Source organism: Sporobolomyces salmoneus (assembly GCF_050403485.1).
Source record: "Sporobolomyces salmoneus JCM6883 DNA, S_salmoneus_JCM6883_v1_ctg1, whole genome shotgun sequence".
In the NCBI taxonomy this organism is placed as follows: domain Eukaryota; kingdom Fungi; phylum Basidiomycota; class Microbotryomycetes; order Sporidiobolales; family Sporidiobolaceae; genus Sporobolomyces; species Sporobolomyces salmoneus.
In genome coordinates, this window is record NW_027481162.1 from 268,734 (window position 1) to 289,666 (window position 20,933).

Consider the following 20,933-nt stretch of genomic DNA (forward strand, 5'->3'; position numbering starts at 1 on the left):
CGACGTATCATCGTTCTCGTTTTGCTCTCTTGAAAAGGTGTTTGCAACTTCGCATTGTCTTTCCTCTCGCGCTCTCTCAGACGTCTCGACAGACAGTACTCATAGACAGATAGAGCCAATTGCGAAATAACGAGGTAGGAAAGACAACAACTTGAAGAACAGAAAAACAACTCAAATAGGACATGCTAATCGAGGATCGGAATCGGGGGTCGTTCCTCCTTTACTCCATTTGTCGGGGACTGCAACAAAGTACGTTTCCATCGCAGCGAGGAAACGTTTCGCGTACTCTGTTGGTGGACAGACCGTCACAGACGAGGCATCGGCGGAAAGAGCCATTTTCAATCCTTTCTTTGCGGAACTCTCGAGGACCTTGAACTTGTTGAAGACGCCGAGCGTATCGATCAATCCGACTAAAAGGGTACACTTCGTATCGTCCACTCCGACAAGAAGAGAGAAATCGATGTTGCCATTCGTCGAGAGAAATTCGACGTCGTTCGAAATGGAATTCAGGAGTAGCGTTCGAGAATGCTGAGTGTCGGGGAGATAAGCCAGTGAGATGGCACGCGCGGAGAGAGATGAGGGGACTTACGGGATAGAGTAGAAGCTGACTCCGAACGGAACCTGCTCGATGAGTGACGAGGATTAGTTAGGATTTGCTAACGGTAACGCTGAGAGTTGTAAGTTTTACCTTCGAGCCAATCCGAATCCCAACCGGTCTCTTTCGTGGTCTCTTCTCCAGGTTTCGGCTTTGCAACACGACTTGCGATACCTTGCAGAGTTGAGGTAAGGTTAGTCGTCGTGAAGAGCTAGCGGAGAATGACGGAGGCTCACCTTTCAGATCGAACTGTCGAGAGATAGCTGTACACAAAGCGTGAGATGTCAGCTCGGTGTGTCCGTCAAGCTCAGACAGTTTCCGATACTGACTCTGAGAATGGAAGAGGTTGTCCATCACGATGAGGTCGAGTTTCCGTTTCTCATTCGTCTTCAGATCGTGAATCTTGACAGTGTAGATTCCGAAGATCTTTGACAAGAGCGAAGGCCGATCGGCTTGCATTTGGTAGTCGAGGAGACGCGGGGCGAAAGTGAGTAGAGAGTCGAGCTCAGAGTAACCGAATTTCGTAACCTACTCGTTACAGAAGATCAAGTTTCAGCCGCAGTGAATCGGTCTGACAGAGTCAATGTTAGACTCGCGAGTTCTTTGAGCATAAAGCGCGAGTTGCCGGTGATCAAGAATGCCGCCGAAGATTTCCCTCCACTCGGATTGAGGTCCGAACATCGCGAGAGACTCTCAATGAACCTAGTCGAGGGCGAGGATCGTTAGTGAGGAGACGTCGCTCGTAGACCCAAAGTCACCTTACAAGCTCTCCGAGAGACCACAGCTCGCTCGTAATTCTTTGAAACGTCGAGCGTAGAAAGCGGTCGTTGTCCAACGCTTATCCCCAAGAGTCACCTCTATCGGCGAGCAGCGAACGGGCTTAGTTCTTTGTGCCGCTCAAAGGTAGAGTAGAGAGACAGGCGCTTACTTAGTTTGACATGCTCGGTTGTTGCCGAAGTCTCTTCGTAAGGAGTTCCGAGACGAGGCGAAGTTCCTCCTCCAGCCCGTGTTCGGAGCGAGTCGAGACCCGAGCGGAGACCATCAAATAATCGAGAACTGTTCGAGCCGAGATCCGTTGCCAAAGGCGTGAGCTCGTCGTCCTCCCTCGATTCGCAAACAGACTCCTTGTCAGCCTCCGAATCCGACTCGGCTATCGAAGAACCGGTCAGCGAAGCTGAGCTGGCATTGCTCGGCGCGACCTTGGATCGAATTGTTCCAGCTGCTGATCCTGACGAAGCGAATTGAGCGAGAACGTCGTCTGCGAGGGAAAGAGTCGTCGCGGAAGATCCCTCCCGTCGATTCGAGAGACCAGAGATGATCGATGGAACGGCTCGAGGAGTTCGACTCGCTGAAGGCGGCTGATCTTTCGTCTTGAGGAAATCGTTCAAGACCGAATCCTTGATCGTCCGTTTCTTCGAGTCGAGAGTGAAAGAGCCGTAGTCTGAAGTCGGAGTGGAAGGCGTGCTGATTTCTCCAGACTTCTTGCGAACGAGGTTACGGAAGACGGAGCCCGAAGCTCGAGGTGGCTTCTTGAGCTTTGAAACGAGCTCGAATGATGGAGGTTTTCTGAAGTCGTCCGTAAGGTTGTCTGGGTCAAGCGGAGTCGGGGTATCCTCTTCTTCCAGCGAGAATGTCGGGATTGGAAGTCGGAGAGATGACTGCCGAGACTTGACGCCAAAGTTCGGAGTCGAAGGAGTTACCCGGCGAGAAGAAGCAGCGGAAACAGTTCGAGACTCCTCCTTGAACTGGGGAGTGCTGAGAGCGACGGCGAGAATGGAGCTGAGTTCATTGGTTCGTAGAAGTACATTCGAATGAACTGGAAGGGCGAGGACGGTTTGCGAGAAGTACGGAGGGACGTCGTAAGGCGGGAGATCGAGATGAGCGTCGAGGTGTTTCGCCTGCCATTCGTCGAGTCGAGAGATGAGCGCTTCTGCTTTGACTTGGAAGGTGGAACGACCGATATTGAGCTCTTGAGGTGAAAGGTCTTCGACGAGGATCTGACACGCTTCCTCTTCTCGGTCGATGAATTGATCGATTCGCCGTAGGAGCTCCAGTTCGCTAGGTCGACCCTGTTCCTCGTGTTCCTCTTCTTTCTTCGCTGCGGCTTCCTGCCCTTCGACGACTTGACTGATCGAAGGTACTTCTCCCCGGCTCGCAGTATCGATAATCGTCCTTTCTGAGTCTGAGCGGACATGTCGAGTTGAGGTTGAAGGACCGTCTGATGTGACAGTAGCGGGAACTTCGGAAGAGGTTCGATCAGACCCGGCCAGTTCTTCACGAAAGACCTTGACCCGAGCTCGAGCGCTACGGAAGAATCGAGCTGCGCGAAAGGTGAGAGGACAGTCAATAAACGTGACTTATCTCGATCGGAAACAGAGAGCATCAACTGACCGATTTCATCCTTGAGCGTATCGATCGAGTCTACCGGTTCGAGGTGTTCGTCTTCGAGCTCAGACGGAACGACGTCGGGATCAACTGCAGTCGGAAGTCGAAGTTCGTACAATCTGCCGGGCGAGTCAACAGCGTGAGTTACACAAGAACACGATGGAAGGACCGAGAATAGCTCACGAGATCGAAGAACGTGTGAAGCGCACGACCGAGGTTCCGATCGCGAAGCATCTCACGAGAGCTGAACGTTCTGTCGAAGCATGCTCGCAGAGTTCAGGCATCGGTACAAAATTCGGATCGTAGCATAGGAGCTCGATGAATTTCGCTGTCGAGAACGATCCGGCGATGCTGGTAAGAGGAGTCGAAGGTGATCGAGCTTGACACATCCCACACGAGTTCCACGTCGAGATTCCGGTAGGACCTTCATTGGGGGCTTCGATGTGCGACAGCGAAACCTCGATTCGTTCGTCGTGGTGGAGGAGCACGAGAATGTGTTCGCCGTGTGGTCGATCGCAGCGAGTGCATCTGTCGCTTTGACGAAGGACGAAGTTGCGGATGAAAGTTTCGAGTCTCATGTCGGGAAGGGATCGATCATCCGAGAGGTGAGAATCGAAGTAGTAAAGCGTGAGCCATCTGAACGGTTCGCAAGGCGAGGTGCCAACGGCTGCGTCTTTCGGGACGACCTGAACGAGGAATTGCATCCTGTGATGTCATGATCAGAGACGTCAATTGTTTCCTCAGCTTGGAATGAGACACGAGAGGGAGAACCCACGCTTGGTGACGGAGGACGCCTTCGACGCTTGAATTGTTCGTTGACAAACTTGCAAGGGAAGCTTTCGCGTCGAGACCGATCCTAGTCGCCGTCGAAGTGTTGACTGTCCGTCTCTCTTCGATTCCGACTTGCTTGTTATCGTCCGGAAGTCCTTCGGCGAAGTTGAGCGCGAGACTATGCGAAGAAGGGAGGGCGTGGGCTCGCTGCAAAGCCGAGGGTTTAAAGTGACTTGCAGAGCTTGGATTGAGGAAGATGGACTGCGAGCCGTGGTCGTCGAAGGCGCGAGAAGGTAACGGAGTAGGCGAGGGAGGTTTCGAAGAGAGGTGCATCGGAGTTGAGGGAGTCGGATCGAGTGAAGCTTCAAGCTCTTGCTGTCGCAGTCGGAAGAGGAGGTGAGGAGGAGGGTACAATACATCGGGGGAAGTCGAAAGGAGGAACCGGGAAAGGTCTTCGATAACTTTCTCGAATCGTCTTGGAGGAGGTTTCTCGCCGCCTTCGTCGGTAGTCGTTTCCGTTCGAGCGATCGAAGCGTCATCCTTGAAGGTATCCGACTTCGTAACGTCTTCATGAGAACTTGTATTCGACCAGGGCAACGACCACGAAGACGATTTCATGTCGATTCCGGCGATTTGAAGTCCGAGCATACTCGTGTTTCTCCTTGTCGCTTTCCCCAAGTTTGCAGCGACCTCGTCCGCTTCTTCTTCGTCGTCACTTCCAGCTGGAGACAGAAGGTTCCCCTTGTTCCGACCTATCTTGTCTCGTAGCTGATTGCGGATTCCTCGACGTTTGTTCGCTACTTTTTGTCGTTTGCCGTCCGGTGAGGGTGAAGGCGAAGAGGAGTCTAGCGAATGTATAGGGACTGTCGATATCGAGCGGAGAGTGAGGGGAGATGTGTCGTTTGCGGGGAGAGTGACGGAACGGCGAAGTGAACGAGATTGGGGAAGTTGAGCTCGAGGGTTAGCGAGTCGCATCCACGCGAGAACACCCTTGTTCGAGAAGCTGGATCTCCATGATCGTTTCGCGTAACCCCAGTCGTCATCCGCTTCACCATCCTCGAAATCGTATGAACCTGGGAGTTTCGGATCGAGTGCGCTCGTGTTCACTTCCTCGTTCTCGAGCATCGTCGAATCGGCCGAAGAGGGATGAAGTTCAGGTGAAGGACAAGTAGTCTCGGTCGGAGATGATGGTTCTGGGCGAGGGCAACCGACATCCTCGAGGAGGACAGACTCGAGTCGGAGTGAGATGACGGCAAAGGCGAGGAATTCGACAATTCGCTCGAGTCGAGGAATGTTCTTCTGTGTAGTCGTGAGCTTGAACGTTCCTCCGAGGCGATTAATGACTTTGAGATCGTCTTCGTCGAAAACTAGAGATCGTCGAGTTGTGTAAGTTTCCGTTATCAGGTGCAGCGAGATGCAGCAGGCAAGGCTCACCTAGACTCTCTCGACCAAACAGTCCTGAGCCCTCAAAGATTCCAGCTTTAAACGTGATTCCGAGAGTAGCTTCGCCATTTTTGACCAGACTGAGCGTCGTCTCCGTCGTTTCGAGCTGGAGCGAGAGGATCGGGATTTTCTCCATTGCTTCTACCTCGAGCCAGGCTTCGTCCATCGAGAGAGACGAGATTGTCGACATGTCTCGCAAATGCCTCCCTTGACCCTCTTCTTCCTCGCTGTCGTCGTCGTTCGTCGAAAGTAGCATCGCCGCGTTCCTCCAAACTTCCCTCCGTTCCTCTCTCGCTTGTTCCTCTGACAGATCATCCCTTGTTCCTGATCCTTCTGCGTGCCACCAATCTTCCAGCACTCGCTTGTTCCGGTCTCCCGTGGTCCCCGGTCGATTGACGACTTCGAGGGTCGCTCTCGCTTGAGCTGCGTTTGCGTTCGCGAGTCTTGTCAGAGTCGGTTCATCGAGATACGAGTCGAGCTGTTCGAGTACGTGGATGAGAGGAGCCTACTCTCGTCGTCATTCGATCAGCTCTCGTTCTCGTGCGGGTCTGACGGGTTTCTGCTTACCTTCCAGCGTTCGAGAGAGATCTTGGAACAAGTCAACAGCTGCTCGCATAGCCTTTCGACGTGTTCCCAGCTTGCAACATCGAGGAAGGACTTGTTGAGTGAATTCGGCCGCGTCGAGGGGGAATGCTCTGAAGGGTCTGTGAGGGTGGCATTAGGTTTGAGGGGTGGTGTGTCTGTTCCTGAGTTCATCGCTGCATCGGGAACGGAGGGTCGAGTGGAAGAAGGGAGGGAAGGGTTCGATGAACTTTGGGTACGTTCGACCGGTGTGCCGGAAGGGCCTGAGCCAAAGTCGCGAGCTTGCTGGGTTGATTAGTGTCTGGATCGAAGTACGCTGATCGGCGGCCGACGAAAGTAGCGGATAGTGGAGACGCTCGCCGACTTCGCGAACTTTGCGCGAACTTCAAGTTCAAGAAGTTTTTACACATTATGATCTGTTTTGAGCTCGACCGAATTGACCTTCGCCCATGCCTTTGTCATACGCTGCTGTACTGCTGACGGGAGAAAACCGGAAGTCTGCCGCTAAGGCCCCTTGTCGAGCACGTTCCCTTCCCCTCCCGATTTTCCTTTCTCTGAATTCAGAACCTCGTCACCGTTTGGTGCTGAAAGCGTGTTGGAAATCCCTGCCTTCCCCTGAACATGGAAGGAAAAATGCCAAGTCTTTCGAGAATCACTTGTTCGTTTGAACTCTCGGCTTTGTCTTCTTCCTCTCCCTCTCACCCCAAACACGCCTGGCCTGTACACTCGCACAGTTGACTATAGTCCAGAACCACGAAGCAAATAACCGCACCTCTCACCCCATCTCTCCAACCGTTCCATCCCAGTCCCGCCTTCCCCTTTTCCCCTCCTCCCTCGTTTCCACCTCTGGACACACCTGCAGTAGCAGAACAGATCTCTGCACCACCGAAGGCACCGTCCAGTCAGTTAGCAACCCTCGACCCGCAGATTCCGCGAATCCGCCTGATCTCACTCACTCTTCCGAATTAAAGGCCTTTCTCCCTCGCACCGACATGACGAAGAAGGAGGAGAACGTGGAAAATTATTGCAGATGGAACGAGTGTATGACACAGTTTGATACCGCTGAGGAGCTGTTCAATCACGTCTGCTCGACTCACATTGGTGAGCACATTCCCCGTCTTGTTGTCCCGCATCCGCGCTAACTCCCCGTCGCTCAATAGGTCGTAAGAGTGCTGGAACTCTCAACTTGGAATGTCAGTGGACCGGTTGTACGGCGAGGGCTTCGAAACGAGATCATCTTACCTCTCACTGCCGAGTTCACATCGCACTCAAGCCTCACGTTTGTTCAGTGAGTCTCCATTCCCCACTATCCTTCTACACTGTTCGCTGACTCTCCTCGCTCGAATAGGTCTGCACGAAAGCGTTCAAACGACCTCAAGATTTGAAGAAACATGAAAAGATTCACACAGAAGAGCACCACGCGAATCACCGACAAGCCAAGGCGATCATCGTACCTTCGAAAGGATCGACTACTGCAAATGCCACGAAGCAATCTCGCTCTCCTCAGCCTCCCCCTCAGTTCGGAATCCCTCTTCCCCAACAAGTCGATGCGAAATCTCAGATGTCGGCTCACCAACAAGCTCCTTACCCCTTCTCCTTCCCTACCCTCGGCTATCCTTATCACTTCATGCCGCAACCTCAACCGGGAATGCCTCAGAACGGACAAGGAGGAGGAGGAATGCCTCAACAATCCGTCGATCAATTGGCTCAATTCATCGCTCTTCAACAACAGCTCAACTCTCAAGCTCAAGCTGCAGCGAGTCAAGGCTTCTCTCTTCCCGGAATGACTGGAGTTCTTCCCCCCGGCTACCCACTTCAACTCGGTCAAAATCCTTTCGGAGTCGCCGCACCAGGATTGTCTTTCGTTCCTCAAGGAGTTTACCCTCTCGGTGGTCCGTACGGTTACTCGGCTCCTGGTCAACATCAACCTCAATACGTCCAAGTACCGCTTCAGTCGAACCAGCCTCCTCCTCAGCAACACCGAAACTCGAGCGTCGTTTCGAGCGCGACTCCGAATAGTCTTACCTCGACTCCCGCTCAGTCTTCTCTCTACCCTTCTCTTCCTTCGAACATGTTCCCCTCTCCTGCCGCCCTCCCTTCGATCAAGGCCGAGGATCAACCGTCTCCCGCTCAATCTTACAAATCTCAGTACTCTTCGATTTCGTCTCCGAGCGGTGTACCTGCCCTCTCTCCTCCCTCGTTGTCGACCCCAGAGAACTCTTACTCGCCGACTCCCGAACTCGATAGCGATTCGAACAGCGGTCACCGACCTTACAGCGGAGGCAATCAAGTCGCCGGAAAGAAACGAGTCTTCGACGAAGCTGCCGAACACTTCCTGGGCGACCTCCAGAACAAGCGCTTCCAATCTCAAGAGTCGGGTACGTTTCAACGTCCCTCATATGGATTTTACACCTTAGCTAACCTAAACTCGTTTCACAGTCAACGACCAACTCGACGTCTTGTCTTCGTACATCCTTTCGCCCGAGATGACTGGACCTCCCGCTCTCACTCCTGGACGCACGACCGATGATTCTGCATCCTCGAACGGTTCCGACTATGGCCGCCAAGAAACCAAGTTTGGCCCAGCAGAAGTCGACTCGATCAATCAACTCCTTCTCTCGCTTGGACAATCCATCGAGAGCGACCCTCACACCCTTCAACATGGTTCAAGCCTCGAGACCGATCCTTACATGTTCTCTCATCACCCGGAGCAAGCTTCGTCGTTCCCTCCTCTTGGCTCGGTTCAACAGCAACATCACGCTGCTCCTCCTTCTTCCTCGTCCTCGTCGATGTACCCAGTCCTTCCTCCTCTCGCGAAGAACCTCTCCGGTCATCAATACCCTTCTTACCCTTCAGCCTATCCTACTCTTCCCGGAGGAGGAGGAACGAACCAAGACTCGTCGGCTCAATTGAACCGTCACTCGAACCTTCGCCTCTCGAAAGCTCCCACCGCTCCTTCGATCGCCGGAGACTACCGTCAAACTCAGTACCAGCACGTCGCTCGTCTACAGCGTGCTGCTCCTCAAGAGCCTGCAGCGGGAGACATGGAAGTTGACGCAGAAATGGCTGAAGCTGCCTCGGCGCTCCTCATGGGCAAATCTTTCTCTGCTCCCGCCGCCACTTCCTCTTCGCAACGACCGAAACTTCCTTCTCTCGCCACTGCCATCGGAGGCAACTACGAAGGACCTCGCCTCGCACCGATTGCTGGTTCTCCAGTTTCAAACCCTCCCACTCTTCCTCACATTCGCGACATCGTCTCGCTCACTCCTCCTCCCCCTCATCGATCTCTCTCGACTGAGGTTCCCGACTCCCCACTCAGCCCTTCCACCTCGACGACTTCGTTCGCTTCTCCTCCCGTCGCTTCCTCTTCTCGATCGATGTACCCCTCTCTCTCGTCGACGCCGACTTCGACCTCTTCCTCGTCGAGCAGGCCCGTTTCGGCCGGAGGTGTCGAACGTTTGACCCACCGAGTTCACAAGATGCGATTACCTTCCACTTCTTCCGAAACTTCAAACGATCTCACTTCGACTGAATCTGGTTCGATCATCGACACGACTGAAGAGCTCTCTGCTTCTTCCGACGAAGACGACGAAGATCACCCGAACGCGAGGTTCAAGAAGTCGAGAATCATGGAATCGCCAATCAGCTCAGTAAGGGAAGAAGAAGAAGATGAACTCGCAACTCCGATCGACGAGGAAGACGAGGATGTCAAGCCTGTCATTCCTCGAGACGGACCATCGGAGGACGATCAAAGGAGGATCATCGAGAAGAGGAGAGCGACGATCGCCTACCTCGTTGGATACGTCAATGCGAAATACCGTGAAGCACTCGCGAAACGAAGCGTCCAGGACCTAAAGAAAGCGATCCATAAACCTTCGACTGCTTCTATCGCCGTCGAATCGAGCTCCCGCAAGGTTGAAGCCTGAGCCTGTTGTCCATAGATACCTTTCGTTTTTCTCTCGCTCTCTCTTCTTCTCTTTCTTTCTGTGCCCACCCTTCTACCCTCTTTCCCTCTTACGAGATGTTTTGACTTTTCTCTGATTAGTATGTTGCCTTGTATCTCTAGATACCTATATTACTCGAATTTTGTGTTCAGCGATTGAGATGCAATTTCTGTTTTGCCTCTGTTTGGCCTCGTCTCTCTGGTCCAGAGTCTGTCTCTGTTGCGCGGCTCGACGTTTCGAAAGTCTCCGAGTATCCTCGTCTCGGCTTAACGCCGTCGTCGCTTCCAGATGCGATGCTATACACAGTTCATTCCGATTATTCCGCACTCCAACCTACAAATCGAAGATCTAGGCACGACGGAAGAGGGAGAGAACGAAGTTGAGGGCGAAAGGGGCTGTCGTAAGAGGATCTTCGGGTCAGCTTCCTTCCCCACTCAGAGCATACGACAGAGTGCTTACCAGCTCGCACGAGTCCGCAAGTGATGAGGAACGATTGGAAAGTCTTTCGGGAGATTTGCCTTGCGAGGGCGAGCTGAGCGGGAGAGGGAGCACCGGCGCCTGCTCGATGGATGCATTAGTGGCGGGAAGAGATGACTGGTAGAGGTCTGACTCACCACCGAACATGTTAATTGATGAAAGTGAAAGGGATGAAGTCAAAAGATGAAGTTCATCTCTTTAACCGATACCACTCGCTCGATCAACTTCGATGACTTCCTTTGTGATCCCTGGACAACCATTATCGGCATCTACCTCGACTGGAGAGGCGCAAGCAGGGCCCGGTACGTTCGTTCGAGGTGGGAAAGTATTCGCTTCGAGAGTTGGCAAACTGTCGTCGGAAGGACCTGTGAGTCTGTTCCTTGACTACGGATGAGCTAGGAGCTGATATCCTCGGTCTGTAGCTGGTGAGCGTCGAAGGAAAAGATGATACACAGGCGATTCCAGAACCGAATTCAATCGTAAATCTCCTTTCCCTCCTCTTCACCGCTCTGTAATCTCCGTATTGACCTCTTGAATGCCTTCCGTAGGTCATTGGAACCGTATCAAGGATCACACGGCAGGCGGCGACTCTATCACTGTTGACCGTAGATGGAAGACCTTGTCGACCTGATTTCGCGGGAGTCATCAGGAGTCAGGACGTGAGGCAGACAGCGAAGGATTCAGTCAAGGTTCGTCCGCCGTTATCACGGCTCTTCACGCTCGGGGACTGACTGTGAAAACGAACGGTACGATCAGATGTGGAGTTGTTTCAGACCGGGAGATGTCGTGAGAGCGAAAGTCGTGAGTTTCTCGCACTCTCTGCCCTATATGATCACGAAACTTCGGACTGACTATCGCTTATATGATAGATCTCGCTCGGTGATGCTCGATCATGTGAGCTTCCGCTGTCTCTCTTGACTTCGTCTTTCTATCGGGATGTCTTCTGATTCTTCTCTTTCAACCCCCAGATTTTCTCTCGACCGCCGCGAACCCTCTCGGAGTGTTGTTTGCCGTATCAACTACGACAGGCTCGGCCCTCGAAGCGATCAGTTGGGAAGAGATGAGAGATCCGACAACAGGAGAAACTGAAAGTCGTAAGGTCGCTGCACCCGAGTAGATTATTTAGTTTCGCTTCCACCGCTTGTTGGCTTCTTGTATTACCATACTATACTAAAAACATAGCATCTAACGAGAAAACCCGACAGAGAGATGCGTCCGCGAACCTCCTTGAACGTTTTGCTTTTCTTCTCTTCACTCAACCTTTCACAACTCGACTGCACACAACATGGATGAAGAATACGACTTTGTGAGTGCAAACATGACACTGGCTCACGCGTCAGGCTAGTCGATCGACGGGCAACTGACCCCACTACCTCATCTCCCATTTGATCCCCTCGCTCGTAGATCATTCTCGGTACCGGTTTGACCGAATGTGTCTTGTCTGGACTGCTCTCGGTAGAGGGCAAGAAGGTACTTCACATGGATCGGTGAGTCTCAAGGTTTGATGACGCGAACACGCCTCTCTCTCCTTCAACCCGCTCTTTCGATTCGCCGAGACAGAGGGGACTGATACTTCTCGATCGTGCAGAAACGACTACTATGGTGCAGATTCTGCGAGTCTCAACTTGACTCAAGTATGTTACACATCTCGCCTAAAACCTCTCTCGACATCCCTCAACTTCTCTGACAACCTGCTCCTCTCGCATCGTGTAGCTCTACAAGAAGTTCCGAGACACTGAACCCCCAGCAGAATTGGGTCGAGATCGAGATTATGCCGTCGATTTGATTCCGAAATTGTTCGTTTCAGCTTTCCCTTCATAACTACGCCCTCGTTGCTCCTCGGCTAATGCACCTCGCGCGATCTTCTTAGCATGATGGCGAATGGAGAGATGACTCGAATGCTGGTTCACACGGATGTGACCCGTTACCTCGAATTCAAGCAAATCGCAGGATCCTACGTTTTGTCCAATCGAACGCTCTCGAAGGTTCCTTCGACCGAGATGGAAGCCGTCAGGAGTCCTTTGATGGGTCTATTCGAGAAGAGGAGGGCAAAGAAGTTCTTCGAGTGGGTTCAGAACTACAAGCCGGAAGATCCTTCGACTCATCAAGGTTAGTCGAGCCTACCTCGTCTCATCTCACAATACGACGCTGACAAATGCTCGCTGAGCTCAGGTATCAACCTCGACAAGACGCAAATGTCGGAGGTATACACCAAATTCGGTCTCTCACCTGACACTCAAGATTTCATCGGTCACGCCATGGCACTTCACTTGGACGATAGGTGAGTTATTGACCGTCGTTCTAATACGTCGTCGCTGACTCTGATCTGTCTCCCGCTAGCCACCTTTCCCGACCGGCTCGCGAAACTTACGATCGAATTCACCTTTACACTTCCTCGATGGCTCGTTACGGCAAATCCCCTTACATCTACCCTCTCTACGGTCTCGGTGAACTCCCCCAAGGGTTCGCACGACTCTCGGCCATCTATGGTGGAACGTACATGTTGCAAAAACCCATCTCGAAAATCGAATACGACGAGAGTGGTAGATTCGTTGGAGTTACCTCGGAGGGAGAAACCGTCAAGGCGAAGAACTTGATCGGAGATCCTAGTTATTTCGTCGGGTCTGACAAGAGGGGAGAAGGTGAGGAGAAGGTGTTCCTCGAGGGAAGAGTCGTCAGGGCAATCTGCATCTTGCGTCACCCGATTCCCAACACGGACGACAGCGATTCAGTTCAACTCATCATCCCTCAGAAACAAGTCGGTCGCAAACACGGTACGTTCTCCCTTTCTTTTGGAGGCTACAATTCCTCGTAGTTCTGACAGCGATCTTGTCGCGATGTTTCAGATATCTACATCGCCGCGGTCTCGTCGACTCACAACGTCTGCGCGAAGGACGTTTACATCGCAATGGTATCAACTGTCGTCGAGACGAACAACCCTGAAGCTGAACTCGAACCTGGATTGAAACTTCTCGGACCCATTCACGACAAGTCAGTTTGAATTTTCGTTCAAGTGATCTGATACTCGACTATGACTGATGGTAATCTCGTTAATCCTTGCTAGATTCGTCGAAGTTGCTCCTATTTACTCTCCCGCTTCTTCGGGAGCTCGAGATGGTGTTTTCATCACTCGATCTTATGATGCTACTTCTCACTTCGAGTACGTCCTGCGTTCTAAACCTCTCTACCTCGTGCTGCTCGAGGCCTGACTCCCTTCTTCCGCTCATCGTAGAACGGTTTGCGACGACGTCAAGGACGTCTGGCTTCGCGCTTTCGGTGAACCCCTCGTTCTTAAGAAGCGTGAAGACGGAGCCGGGATTCAAGAGGCGCAGTAGATGTCACTTCGATCAAGCTCGCGGGCTAACCTACCCGACTTTTGACTTTGTCTCGCATTCCTCCTTTTCCCCGCTGTTTTCGTTTTGCTTCGACTGTCGATTTATGTCCTCTCTCATCATCAGTCCATCAGTGTCTTCTTCTCTCGCATTCCGCTCTCTTACTGGCTGTTCTCTCGATTCGAGCCTGAGCACTTCACCTTTCACGCTCTTTCTCTGACCTCCTTGAGCTTTTCCTTCCTCATCCTCTCATACGTCTCTGTAATGTGTATTCTCACTCGCCTTGAACCGCGCACGACCATAGGAGAGAACGCCTACTGTGGTCTGGTGGGCAATTTTCGCAAAATTCCGTCTCACGGTCAATTCGTTTTGACTTTTTGCTCGCGTTCTCTGAGCCATTGGTTCTCGGAAGGCTCTCGCTCGACTTCGACTTGCGGCAAGAGGAAACCGAGAAAATCGCTTGGAAGTCGCGTCAGAGTCTCTCTCCCCTCTTCCTATATCGCTTTCTGCTCATCGCTAGACGAGAACGACAGACATCCTACGTACACCCAGCCGCGACTATCAGCCCTTCATACCGCTGCATCCGATCTCCCCTCCATTCTTCATCAAACAATCGCTTCCTTCGCGCCAGCAACAACCTCAAGACTCTCTGGAGCAGCTCCGAAGCTTCCATCGAACCCTCAGAAGATACCTGAGTATCCTCGCGAGTGCGGTCTTGAAGGTGAGTGAAAACACGGTCCCCCTTTTTTCCTTGCCCTCTCGCGCAGACAGGCTGACTGACGCAAGCACTATGGTGTGTCCACAGCCTTCTCCTAGCATTCGATGCTACGGCCGCCCGCTCTTCCTGCCGCCGTAGTCGACGATGATCTCGCTGTCTTCCCTTCCTCCCGAACTCCTTCGCGACGCCATCGAAGCTACTGTCCCTCACTCGTATCATTCGACGACCTACGAAGATCGACAGTCAACACTCTGCTCCCTCTCACTCGTATCTCGGACATTCCGAGCAATCGCACAACCCCTTCTCTTCGAAATCGTTTCTATCGATATGGACGCACAGCTCAGATCCTTCCTGGGAGGAAGGTATGACACATTGCAGCCCAAGGAGGCCATAGTGGGATGCTACGTAACTTCGGAAGGGACTCGGGGGCTTCTGTCGAGATTGAAAGGATTGCAAAGTCTCTCAATTGTGCGCGAGAGCCGGGATCCGATCGGTCTAGAAGTCCTTCTAGAGCATGTTAGTAAGTCTACAGGCCTGTCAACTTCGGCTCTGTAGGAGGTGCTGATCTAATCGTCCTCCTTCGCAGAGCTCGTCAATCTCCAGCTCTCCGGATTCGGTTTCTATTCCGCCGGACCTTTAACTTCCCTTCGATCTCTCAGCTTCGACTACACCGTGCTGGAATCCTCTGCTCCTCTCCTCCTGGATCCTGAAGTATTGCCCTCACTTCAAGCTCTTGGACTCGATGAAGTGACCGAAGTTGCAGAGCTTCAAAAACTGGAAGAAAGCAACCTCTCACGACTCCTACCTCAGCTTGACGCTGTCGTCGTCCATTGGAGATTGTACCGGCTCGCGTCGGACACCCTGTTCGCTGGTCACTCTCATCGTATCTTGGTCGATGTCCACTCTCAAAATCTCGGCGAGCCCGATATGATCCAACTTCTTTCAACCGTTCAGCACATTCGTATCAAAGCCTTTTCCACCTTCACGCTCGAGGCATCGACAGCGATCCTAACTTTCCTCGCTGCCTGTCGTGAACCCGAAAATTCGTCACTCCAGTCAATTTACCTCCCTCTCGAATTGCATCCCTCCCGTCTCGAATCGGCACGCAGCGGTGTCGAGATACAACGAGTCATGGAAGAGTGCAAAAAAGGTGGTATTGAGGTCGTTTTCGAAACGCACCCTGTAACGTTCCTAGACCACTACATCTCGAGGGAATTTTGGGACAGGCAACGGAGGAGTCCAGATGAGGAGCGACAGATGTGAAGGGTAGCGGCGGAGTAGGTACTGCGCAGTATCTCAGGGCGAGGAGTGAAAGGGGATGGAACATTTTCTGCCTGCTTGTCTTTCGTTTGTCTCTCCACCATTCCTGTTTCTCCTCCCTTGTTCTTCACTACTTTCTTCGCTACTTCTTTGGTACATCCCAATTCTGAGCTGAACCCGAGAGAAGACGTAGACTCTCGTGTGCCTAGTCGAAGGACCGCTCGAGCAACGAAAGATTCGCGACAACTCGACAGGTTTGATGTCGGTGAGACGATTTCAGTTAGCAGGACCGTGTATCGTAGGTCCGAAGACTGTTTGATGACGGCGGGCAATCTGCGCTCAGGTCAAGAGCGTTATCACAGTCGGAGAGTGAAGTCGATCCGAGAGCTCGCGAGAGAACGGAAGTGCACCGATGGAGACCAGAGAGGGGACTTTCTTATGGGATCTGAGGAGCCGAGAGCCTGTACTGATCTCGTTCATACCGCTTGGATTTCAGCGTGAGTAGTCGACTCAGAGGTAAGAGGCAGAGAGACCCTCGAAATTTCCTTGGGCGCCTCTTTCCCTTCACTCTCACACCTCACCAGGTGCTCCACGCCTCGCAGGAGTACTGAAGACCCTTCTAGATACCTTCTGTGCCTCACTCAGCCTCTCCAGCGCCGACGGTCTCCTTGCTCGTCACTCAACTCTTTTCCATCTACAACTTCAAAATTTCGTCTTGCCCCCCTCTGAGCGACTGGAAAAAGTAGTGGGAAAGGTCAAGCTGTGAGTCTAGAGGATCTGAGTAGGAACTGTAGAGCTTCTGTGTGAGTCAACACGCACCTCGAACAACGTTCGTAACTCCTCGCTCCTCACTTCTCCCTCTGGTCGAGAGTACTTAGCTGATGCCGCCATTCGTACCGTTCAGGCTTCAGAGAAGAGTCGTCAATTCCGAAGTGCCCCCTCAGCTACCCGTCGAACTCCTCCGCGTCATTGTCGACAACTTCCGTCTCCCCCCTTTCTCAAGCTATCGTCGAACTCGAAAGCTCGAGGACGAGACCAGATCGACACTCTACTCTCTCTGTCTCACCAGCCGAATCTTCTACCAAATCGCTCAACCTTTCTTGTTCCATTTCGTCCGAATTGCGCAAGAGAACGCCGTGCAGACGCTCTCGCTTCTGATCAACAACAACGAGGGGAACGATCGGCTGGGTCTTGTCCGACAAGTGTCGTGTGAAGGGTACACGGGAGAATGTCTTGCACGAGAGAAGCACTCGGTCTGCTTGAAGAAGTTTTACTCTTTGGCGAGTCGGCTCGAGGAAGTTGTTGGTCGTTTCCTTATGAGACCGGCATGGGAAGTTCCAACATCCAGTCAGTGGCTTCCCTTCATTTGCCTTGAGCGAGAGTAGTGTTCTAATCTATCAGTTTGACGTTAGGCCTCACCTTGAAACGACTCTTTCTCAACAAGCTTCGCCTCGATCGTGGGACGATGTCCAATCTCAAGCTCCCCTCACTCGAAGTGCTCGGCCTTCTCTACGTCGAGTTCGAAACGGAACCCGTCGAGTGGACTATATTCCCGTCGCTCCGTCATTTGCTCTTCAATGGTGATGACGGTCTACTGGATGCCCTGTCCAACCTCCTCCCGCAACTCGATACACTCACCATCATGTCGGACGACTTCGACGAGGCACGTTTCACGCAAACTCTCTCTTTCCCTTCCGAAAAAATCCTGATCAATCATCCTTGGACTTGGCCTGACGAAGATCTACTCGGCGCGGAGGACTCCCTCGTGCACTTCCGTCTTCTTGTGAACGATATCTGGGACTCGGGAACACTTCCTGATGGACCAATGGCCGACGCCTTTACCTCCCTCCTCACGAGCAAAAATCGATTTCCGCGACTGAACACCATCTACCTGCCTCCAGCAGGTTCGCTTCCGGAGTACTACGACGAGGACAAGGAAGGCATCTCCGCTGCCCTCGAGCGACTCGCTTATGCCTGTCAGAAGCGCAACGTTGAGGTCGTCTTCGAAGAGCAATCGGACAAGCTTGGTTCGGAATGTCAGGTATCGGAGGAGTTCATGAGAAGGATGACGCAGAGGAGGATCGAGAGAGAGGCAGAAGGGGAAGGAGGGAAGTAGGCGAGATGGAGTCAGTTGGAAAGCTGCGAGAACCGAAAAATCGAAGGAATAGTCTGACTGCGAGTATTCCTTTCTTTCTTTCTTTGTGCTTTGTCCGCTTGTAAACTGTACCGTTGTCTCTACGACGTCAAAGGAGAGAGGCTGCCCCCAAATGACGAGTTCTTCAATCGAGCTGTTGAGCGCGCGAAAAGCGAAACTTGGATCTCTCCTCTTTCGTTCACCTCATCATCCCGAATCAGCATACTACGACAAGAACAGCAAATAAGACTCATCTGCGACAGCCTAGCTCACCTCGAAGCGCCTGGATTCGAACCCGACTCGTCCCCTTTCTTCATCAAACAATCGCGAATTCTCCTTCCCGACCGCTTCAGCACGTTTTCGAACAGGTCGAACAGCTGATTATCACTGTGGGAGTAGCTCTGACAGGCTAGCGAGTGCCTCAGGAGACAATCAGGGTACGTTCCTCCTATCTCATCAATCGCAGTCGACTGCTTCCACTGCATGACGCCGACTACTGTGAGAGCATATGAGCTGATCCACTATCACGTTATCAGGCCTATCCAGAGTCAGCACTCCCCTGCGTAGTCGACAATGATCTCCCTCTCCTCTCTCCCTCCCGAACTCGTTCGCGACATCATCGAGTCGACCGTCCCTCACTCCTTCCACTCGACGACCTACGATGAGCGTCAATCTACCCTCTGCTCTCTGTCGCTCGTTTCACGTCAGTTCCGCGCTATCGCTCAACCTCTCCTCTTCGAAATCGTTTGGGTAGATTCTGGGAAAGGAGAACACCTTCGCGAAGCTGAGTTCAAGTCGGTCGTACTGGGGTCGAAGGGGTCGGGACCACTGGAAGGTGACAAGGAAGCGTGGATGCGATCTTTAGCTTCAGTGCAAAATCTCGTGTGGACGTTTGGAGCTCTCTCGCTGTTGGACTTATCATCCGTCGCGTCTCTCGAGCGTATGTCACTTATCCCACAATCTTTAGCTGACGCGAAGCTGATATTTTGACTGCTGAAAACAAGATCTCACGAGCTTGCATTTGTCGGGAATCCGCGAAAACCTGGATGGCAGCTTCGTCCCAATTCTTCCCCGTCTCCAGTCTCTCACCCTCTGCGCTGTCTCCCCTTGGTTGACCGTCTCGCTTGTCAATCCGACTACCTTACCGAGCCTCAGGAAATTCGCTTGCCTGGACGGAGCCCCGAACTTGTACCAAGGCTTACAACAATCGGCGCTCGATCAGCTCGTACCACAACTGGAGTTCTTCGTAGTCTATTACGACCAATGGCTAGATCTTCGAGCCCCTGCCTTCCGTCACGCAGCTTCTCGAACGCTCATCAACTATGACGATTGGAGCTATGGGGATGCCCACGCCTTGACTGAAGTCGTCCATCTGCGAATCTGGACCGGATTCCTTCAGGAGGAAGGTTACGAACGCGAAAACGCCTCAACTGCCACATGCATCTTGAATTATACCGCTCTCTTCGTCAAGGACAAGCCGTCTCTCGCTTTAAGGAGCATCTATCTCGATTCCCTCCTCGCTACTGCTCGATCTTCACTACCGGCTTCGTTACAACACGCTGTGGACGACCTCGGTCGAGTCTGTTACGAACGTGACATCGAAATCGTTTTTGACGCCGCTCTGTACAGCTGTGTCGTCGACTCTGGCTTTTCCGCCGAGTTCGCAAGGAGACAGAAGGAGGTCAGGATCAGGAAGGAAGAACAAAAGGGGAAGTGAGCTGGTCAAGTCGGGAGGTAGGCAGCGAGAAGTTTCGGGTAGTTTGAACAGAAGTTACTTTTGCTTTTCTCTTCGCTCGATGTTGTGTGTTGCTCCTCTACCAATCTCTTCTCTGTTTCTCGTGCTGGTCACTGTTTGACTCTTTGGTGCTGTGAATAAGATTGACTCCAACGTTAGAAGATTCGGACGAGTGCTGTCTTCTCGTCGATTACAGAACGCAACGAGAGAATGATGCTCCCTTCCAAAGGCCTCTCACTGGGGAGTCAACCGTTCCTGCTTCGGGCCTCTCTCGTCCCTTGGGCATCGTCTTGAAGCTCGTGCCGTGATTGGGGTCTCGTTCGACTTTTCGCGTTTGGTTGGCCAAAGCTTCCCCTTGGCTTCTTTCGCTTTCCGTCCACTGCTCGCGTAAACCTTTTAGCCTTCGGAGCTCATGAACCGTTCCAGTGACAGCCGGTGCTCACTCTCTGTCCGACTGTCAAGAGGACAATCAATTAGCAGCGATTTTGCGTTCCGAGCTTTCAAGGAGTGCTTGACAGGAGGCACCCTCTGAAAGGGCATCGTTCAGACTCGCCCTCCGTCTCGTTAAGACTTGACGAGAGCGTGTACGAGGCGAGGGTATTGTTCGACTGGGGAGTCATTGGCAAGCCAAACGAAGTCGATTTCGCCACGGCCCTTTTCGAAAGATCAACGTGCGTTTCACCACCTGCCAAGCCGGGACTCCCTGCCACAGTCCGCTTCAGCTTGATACTATCTCAGTCGCAACAGGAATGACTGAAGAAGAGAAAGGACGACTGGTCGAAAAATTTCGCAACGGAGTTTTCGCAAATTCAACGTGGGACGTTTGCTCAGTCTCGCCTTACCGCTCCGGACTGCAAAGGTATATATTCACTGGTATCTTCGATTCGTCGAGACTGGTTTTGGCCAGGACCAGAGGGTGTGTGAAATTGCTAATGAACGCAATAGCGAGCGCTTCTTGACCTCTCACCACAGCCTCCTTTTTCGGTCAGTCCTCTCCCGCGTCCTGAGATAGCAGCACACTACTCACACACTTGACACATATATCAGGCAACCCACCCATCCTTCCCACTCGCCGTCTCTCTCTCTCTTTCGTTCTCCGGATTCGAAGAACACGAACCCCTCGATCCCTCTTCTTCCGCGTAGCTCGCAGTTCAGAGCTACTGTAGTTTACAATCTATACAACTCTCGTAAGTCCAATGCTCCGTTACGGTCTCGGCATGCCTAGTTGGAGAAAGCGAGGAAGACGTGTATGAAAGTGGCTTTTCCGGAGAGTTGGAACCGGGACTGGCGGTCTCTATAACTGCAGGATTCACTCTGAAGGAGTTATAGTTGAATAACGGGTCGACTGAGAGCCCCTCACCGAAGCGCTTCCCCTTCAGTTCGGCGGTCCTCGAGCCTCGATCCGCGAACCGAACTCGTTCACTCTCTCTCTCTTCTCTCCGCCTGTTCCTCCTACCCTCTCTCGTTCTATTACGCTCATGTGAGTGATTCGAGCACCCAAGATTTGCCAGAGTGGGGAAAGTCGCGTAGAGTCAAGGATTTGAGGGAATTGAGCTC

General features: G+C 52.5%; 7 protein-coding genes across 7 annotated transcripts; 5 read left to right on the forward strand and 2 right to left on the reverse strand.

Annotated features, from left to right (window-relative positions):
- Positions 1 to 171: 171 nt before the first annotated feature.
- On the reverse strand, positions 172 to 1,054 carry JCM6883_007397 (uncharacterized protein; the record flags this gene model as incomplete). Its single annotated transcript, XM_076628228.1, has 5 exons — positions 172 to 528; positions 590 to 621; positions 689 to 769; positions 832 to 858; positions 925 to 1,054. The coding sequence occupies 5 exons, from the start codon at positions 1,052 to 1,054 to the stop codon at positions 172 to 174; spliced, it is 627 nt and encodes a 208-aa protein (XP_076491629.1).
- An 86-nt stretch (positions 1,055 to 1,140) lies between these two features.
- On the reverse strand, positions 1,141 to 5,950 carry JCM6883_007398 (uncharacterized protein; the record flags this gene model as incomplete). The annotated part of the gene is made up of 8 exons (XM_076628229.1): positions 1,141 to 1,297; positions 1,359 to 1,452; positions 1,524 to 2,915; positions 2,987 to 3,099; positions 3,164 to 3,685; positions 3,756 to 5,118; positions 5,186 to 5,699; positions 5,762 to 5,950. The coding sequence occupies 8 exons, from the start codon at positions 5,948 to 5,950 to the stop codon at positions 1,141 to 1,143; spliced, it is 4,344 nt and encodes a 1,447-aa protein (XP_076491630.1).
- Positions 5,951 to 6,768: 818 nt separating this feature from the next.
- On the forward strand, positions 6,769 to 9,702 carry JCM6883_007399 (uncharacterized protein; the record flags this gene model as incomplete). The annotated part of the gene is made up of 4 exons (XM_076628230.1): positions 6,769 to 6,877; positions 6,937 to 7,064; positions 7,125 to 8,154; positions 8,216 to 9,702. The coding sequence occupies 4 exons, from the start codon at positions 6,769 to 6,771 to the stop codon at positions 9,700 to 9,702; spliced, it is 2,754 nt and encodes a 917-aa protein (XP_076491631.1).
- Positions 9,703 to 10,426: 724 nt separating this feature from the next.
- On the forward strand, positions 10,427 to 11,314 carry CSL4 (exosome non-catalytic core subunit CSL4; the record flags this gene model as incomplete). Its single annotated transcript, XM_076628231.1, has 6 exons — positions 10,427 to 10,564; positions 10,620 to 10,676; positions 10,746 to 10,886; positions 10,954 to 10,998; positions 11,067 to 11,091; positions 11,166 to 11,314. 6 exons carry the CDS (start codon positions 10,427 to 10,429, stop codon positions 11,312 to 11,314), a joined length of 555 nt encoding a protein of 184 aa, XP_076491632.1.
- Positions 11,315 to 11,482: 168 nt separating this feature from the next.
- GDI1 (Gdi1p) lies at positions 11,483 to 13,532 on the forward strand (the record flags this gene model as incomplete). Its single annotated transcript, XM_076628232.1, has 10 exons — positions 11,483 to 11,503; positions 11,602 to 11,684; positions 11,786 to 11,831; positions 11,911 to 11,993; positions 12,068 to 12,306; positions 12,370 to 12,478; positions 12,538 to 12,971; positions 13,044 to 13,188; positions 13,262 to 13,357; positions 13,430 to 13,532. 10 exons carry the CDS (start codon positions 11,483 to 11,485, stop codon positions 13,530 to 13,532), a joined length of 1,359 nt encoding a protein of 452 aa, XP_076491633.1.
- A 3,440-nt stretch (positions 13,533 to 16,972) lies between these two features.
- On the forward strand, positions 16,973 to 17,623 carry JCM6883_007402 (uncharacterized protein; the record flags this gene model as incomplete). The annotated part of the gene is made up of 1 exon (XM_076628233.1): positions 16,973 to 17,623. The coding sequence occupies one exon, from the start codon at positions 16,973 to 16,975 to the stop codon at positions 17,621 to 17,623; it is 651 nt and encodes a 216-aa protein (XP_076491634.1).
- A 591-nt stretch (positions 17,624 to 18,214) lies between these two features.
- On the forward strand, positions 18,215 to 19,358 carry JCM6883_007403 (uncharacterized protein; the record flags this gene model as incomplete). The annotated part of the gene is made up of 2 exons (XM_076628234.1): positions 18,215 to 18,581; positions 18,646 to 19,358. The coding sequence occupies 2 exons, from the start codon at positions 18,215 to 18,217 to the stop codon at positions 19,356 to 19,358; spliced, it is 1,080 nt and encodes a 359-aa protein (XP_076491635.1).
- Between the last annotated feature and the right edge of the window lie 1,575 nt (positions 19,359 to 20,933).